The sequence below is a fragment of the Paramacrobiotus metropolitanus genome, unplaced genomic scaffold (assembly GCF_019649055.1).
Source record: "Paramacrobiotus metropolitanus isolate TYO unplaced genomic scaffold, Prichtersi_v1.0 Parri_scaffold0000551, whole genome shotgun sequence".
NCBI lineage: Eukaryota > Metazoa > Tardigrada > Eutardigrada > Parachela > Macrobiotidae > Paramacrobiotus > Paramacrobiotus metropolitanus.
The window spans coordinates 3,187-7,842 of record NW_026570771.1 but is presented as its reverse complement, the minus strand read 5'-3'; the positions used below and the strand labels follow the sequence as shown (position 1 = coordinate 7,842).

The window sequence follows — 4,656 nt, the reverse complement described above, 5'->3', positions numbered from 1 at the left end:
ACGACGCTAACCCAATCGTTCTGCTATGTTGATCTTTATGTAAACTCGTTCAAGCTAACTTAGGGCACCCATGTCCAGCTAAGAAGATTTTCTAGAGAACACTTTCCAGACAAGATATTCCAGGGCTGCTAGCCATGCAAGATGATACTAATTAATTCATTTACAAGGTGTTCTTCCCTTTCAGGCACTCAACAGTGATTTGTTGCAAAAATATGAACGATGAAGGAACACGCCTTTAACTCAAAAGCACTCACAGACAAACTGTCGGTCAACATTTTATTGATCGTTTTATGAGAGATCAAAGTACATTTAACACATTACTAATTAAATGATACTTTCTGGCCATTGCACACAACATCACGGTATGACTGTCCATACAAAATGCACTTCTGTCAGTCGTACTCGTGACAGATATGTACTAAAAATGCCAAATCTAGTGCACAAAAGCGTTTCTAATCAATACGGACGAAGCTTTTGTGCTTTCGACGACTAAATTGTTAACCATTGGCCCAGCGTTTGTCCTTAACGGGCTTAACGGGTATCAGGTTCGACAATCGGCTCGAACGTGTGACATCACATGATCGGTTTTCAACCCGCCGGAAATGAAATAAGGTATTGATTAATGAATAATTGCAGAAGGTAACAATAAGTTGCATGCAAATGACATTTACATCAGACGGTCAAAGTTTAAACATTATAATTTATGATCACCTGCCTTGTTTACTGTGTATAGTCTTTTGCAGGCCTTTATTATTTATGATTTATTCTCGATCGCTAAAGTTTGAAAACACGTACAGGCGTACAGTTACTTTATACGCCCATTTTACAGCTCAAAGCCAGACCGATAAATATTACAAGCGATTTCGTCTGGGTTCATTGTTCGCAGAAGCGATAAACAGCGCCAACAACTACAAGTATAAATTGGGAGATCACCTGCCGATATATGGGCTTTTGCTCGCTTTTATTATTTACGATTTCTTCTCAATCGCTAAAATTTGAAAACACGTACAGTTAGTACTTCACACGTTTATTTTACAGCTCGAGACCAGACCGATAAATACATTTTACAAGTGCTTTCATTTGGGTTCATTGTTCGCAGCAGCGATAAACAGTGCCAACACGTATAATGGGGAGTTTCTGTTCTCGCTCCATGCAATATATTTGCCTCTGAATTCTGTTGCTGCAACGGTTGATTACAGTTAAAAGGTTCGAAAGTGGGAACGGTATATTGTCCTTTGCTGAAACGTTTGCACCTCCGCATTATGACCAAGCTGCAAAATTGCTTCCTAATTGTTTTTTATTTTGCGTTTTTCCCAAGTGCCTTTTCGATATACAATGGAACGGAAGCAGAAATCCACCAAAATCCCTATATGGCAGCTGTATTGTACAGCAATGTCACTGGTTGGAAGAATTACGCGTGCGCTGGATACATCGTGAGCAATAATATTTATGTACTGTATCTGAGATGTAATTCGAGATTTCTGGTCAACGAAACGTGATGGATGGTGCGGCCAAGCCTGTCTTTAGCGAAAAAACACTACCTTTCCCTACCGGAAAATTTGTTATTTGTAGATTACTCCCTGGTGGATAGTCACTGCCGCCCACTGCTGTACCAAATGTTTGCCACCCGAACATGGCATGTCCTGGTGCAGCATTTTAGTGGGTGCCTGGAATCTGAAAAGAAACAGCTACCCAAGAGCACACATAATGAAACTGGAAAATGTGCTGCAGCATCCACTTTACAAAGACCCTGTCACCATAAAACCTAATAGAGTGTACGACATCTGCCTGCTGAAGACGAGAAAAGTAAGTAAGCAGAAACATCAGATGGTTTCAACATTACTGACCACAGATTACGAAACGGGTACCACACTACCACGCAAAATTTTCGTCATCGTTTATGGATCGTCATCGTTTTTATTATTGCACATAGGGAAATGTTACTGGTACTAGTGGGAGTGGTTAGGATACTGATGATCCGATAAATCTTACATATGCCCCCTAGCAGCGTTTCCACTACCACTACTACTATCGACAACAGCAAATTTAATTTCATTACTTAGCATTACCGTTGTGCATACCATCCTGTCGACAAACTGAGCATTCGTAAATACAGCGAACCTTAGAAATTTACGGGTTACACATAAATGCATTTATTGCAGCGCGCCACACAGTTTAATGTAACATGCATGCACTTGGCTGGCTGGTGGCTTGGCGCACACCAGATATGTTAATGAGTTTAATTATACTGTAGCCGCCAGATGTACAGTAGTAACTCCACAGAATTGGTGTACGGGAAAGTAGCACCTGCAAATGTGTCTTCTGCTCGTATTCACAAATGCACACGCAATATACGCTTTTGCAAGCTAATTTCTCGTAAACCAACTATAAGAATTCAAAACACAAATTCATCGTCATGTCGAACGGTTCGACATGTGTGAGTTATCTGCATGTGTCATTGCGAGATAAGGCTGCGCTCATGGATTGGGTGCACGGAACCGTCAACACGTGCCCACTTTAAGGCAACGTTGCATAAGTCTGCCGTATCGTAAACCTAGTCTCGACTAGATTTACGATTCGGCATCGTTGACTTGTCCATGCAGTCTGCAGCTGTTTTAGGTCGCGTACACAGTTTCATCTATGGAATATCTGAATTATTATTAAAAACAACCTCTGCCATTATTATGAATCTTCATTAATTAATTCACCAGCAGAGCGACTTCTTTATTTGGGCAACAATTAAGTCTGAATCAATCCAATTAGACAAATTGGTTAATTTCAGCGCTAATTTGCATGAATATGTCATGTGGATATTTTGGCTACTGTGATATCGCATAGTAAAGTGCAAAACGTTGTTCACCTGCCATACAGATCAAATAAGTACTGTAGAAAAATTTTCTAATTTTCGTTTCGCGTTCCTTATACAGTGCTCCCCATACCGTATGATACGTATAATTTACCGTAAGTTGGGGCGCTCAAATATCGCAGCTGCAACGGTTGCTTCGTTATCGCGTTATTGGATTTTTTTTTCTATCATTCGTGATTGCTCATGGGTTGTTGCCGTATCGTACGGTTAACGTTCGATAAGTCGCCATAGTTGAACTCTTATACTGTGTGGAGCGACTTCATCTAGCGGCTAGAGTAATTGCCTAGCCGGCGCTAGCGGAAGGTGGCTAGAACACGGTCGGTTCACTATATGGGACAATCTATCGGCGGAGCGGATTTAGGCGTTGCTGTAAACGTATTGTAGTGGCCAACATTCTAGCGCCAACTTCGCGCTAATATCGCTCTACCTGTAAATTTACATGCTCAATTTGTCGACAGGCTTGTATCGTACACTATTGAAATCTTTAGTCAGCAATTCGCAGAATGTAAATGCAAGTGTTAATTGCTGCATGAAGGTAATCCATGCTTTGTTGATGCAGGAAATCAAATTTAACGAGGATGTGGCTCCAATGCGGTTTCCAAGGCAAGGCTTAGGAATCAAATACCCAAAAAAATGCTTGGTAATGGGATGGGGCGTGACAGTTTGCTACGGGGTAGTATCTGACGAAAACATTCCTGAAAACGAATTCAGTGATCCTCTACCTCCAAATTCATCTGACGAAGCTTATTGGTGGTTGATCAGAACCCCTACCGCAAAACTCCACTACTTAGGCGGAGTAGAAAAGAAAAACTCTACGTACTGTGAAAGCCGTGGACTGCGTCAAGGCCAAGCGTGTGCAATAAAAAAGGATGCAGGACCATATTCTGGAGACAGTGGAGCCCCTTTGATCTGCAAGGCGGAGGATGATCGCTTCTATGCATTCGCTACATTTTCAAAAAAGTATATATGCTACAATGCAATGCAAAATAGCTATTACGAATTGACTTTTCAATAATTTTTCCAGCTTGTGCATGGTTGAAGATTATCCGGCAGAATATGTGGATAACCAGCTGGCCGCCATTAATAACTGGGTACGGGATACCGTAGGTCTCAACGATCTGAACAGCTCCTATGAGATAGCACCAGAAAACGAGCCAGCCACTTCATTTCTAAAAGGCGACAAAGAATCCGTGGAACCCATTTATTTTGTCGTTATTGGGACAATTTTCCTACTTGCAGTAATTTCTTTATTAATGGTTAAAATTCGCAGATCTTGTTCTGTATCTATTAACCGCAGACAAGCCGCGACAAGAGTAGAGCGCATGCAAATGCTCAGCCTTTAACTTCTGTTGCGATTTATTCTTGAATCTTGCGCGCCCTTATATCTGTGTTTATTTGCCCGCGTGGTATGTTTATTTTTTTCAAAAATTTTTCGCGCTGTGTTTGGTACAAAAGATTACTGGGGTAAGCGAACAATCTTGTTTCTTCAGCATTCGCGATGCTACCATTTTATCAGCTGAACGATTTGAAATCAGTAACTTTTTGTCCGACACCGTTTTCACTGCAAGTTATGTAGCTAATAATGGGTCTAATTTCTAAATGGGACAAATGGGTCGATGTTAGACAAATGGGTGAACATATAAATACATAAGTATCCCCCTCTCCAGTACACGCTCTCCAGCAAAACCGTCCGCCCCTGTAATTCACATTCGGGAAAAACCGCTTTCCCCAAAATTTACAGTCATGCAAAACCTTCTGTCTACAAAGTGCAGTACGTCAAAGCTGCCCAA

At 41.3% G+C, this 4,656-nt stretch overlaps 1 protein-coding gene across 1 annotated transcript; it reads left to right on the top strand.

Annotated features, from left to right (window-relative positions):
* The first annotated feature begins 1,021 nt into the window (after positions 1–1,021).
* Positions 1,022–4,323, top strand: LOC129602524 (granzyme F-like). The gene is made up of 4 exons (XM_055501555.1): positions 1,022–1,433; positions 1,573–1,806; positions 3,426–3,826; positions 3,891–4,323. Exons 1-4 carry the CDS (start codon positions 1,263–1,265, stop codon positions 4,207–4,209), a joined length of 1,125 nt encoding a protein of 374 aa, XP_055357530.1. The 5' UTR covers positions 1,022–1,262; the 3' UTR covers positions 4,210–4,323.
* The last annotated feature ends 333 nt before the right edge of the window (positions 4,324–4,656 follow it).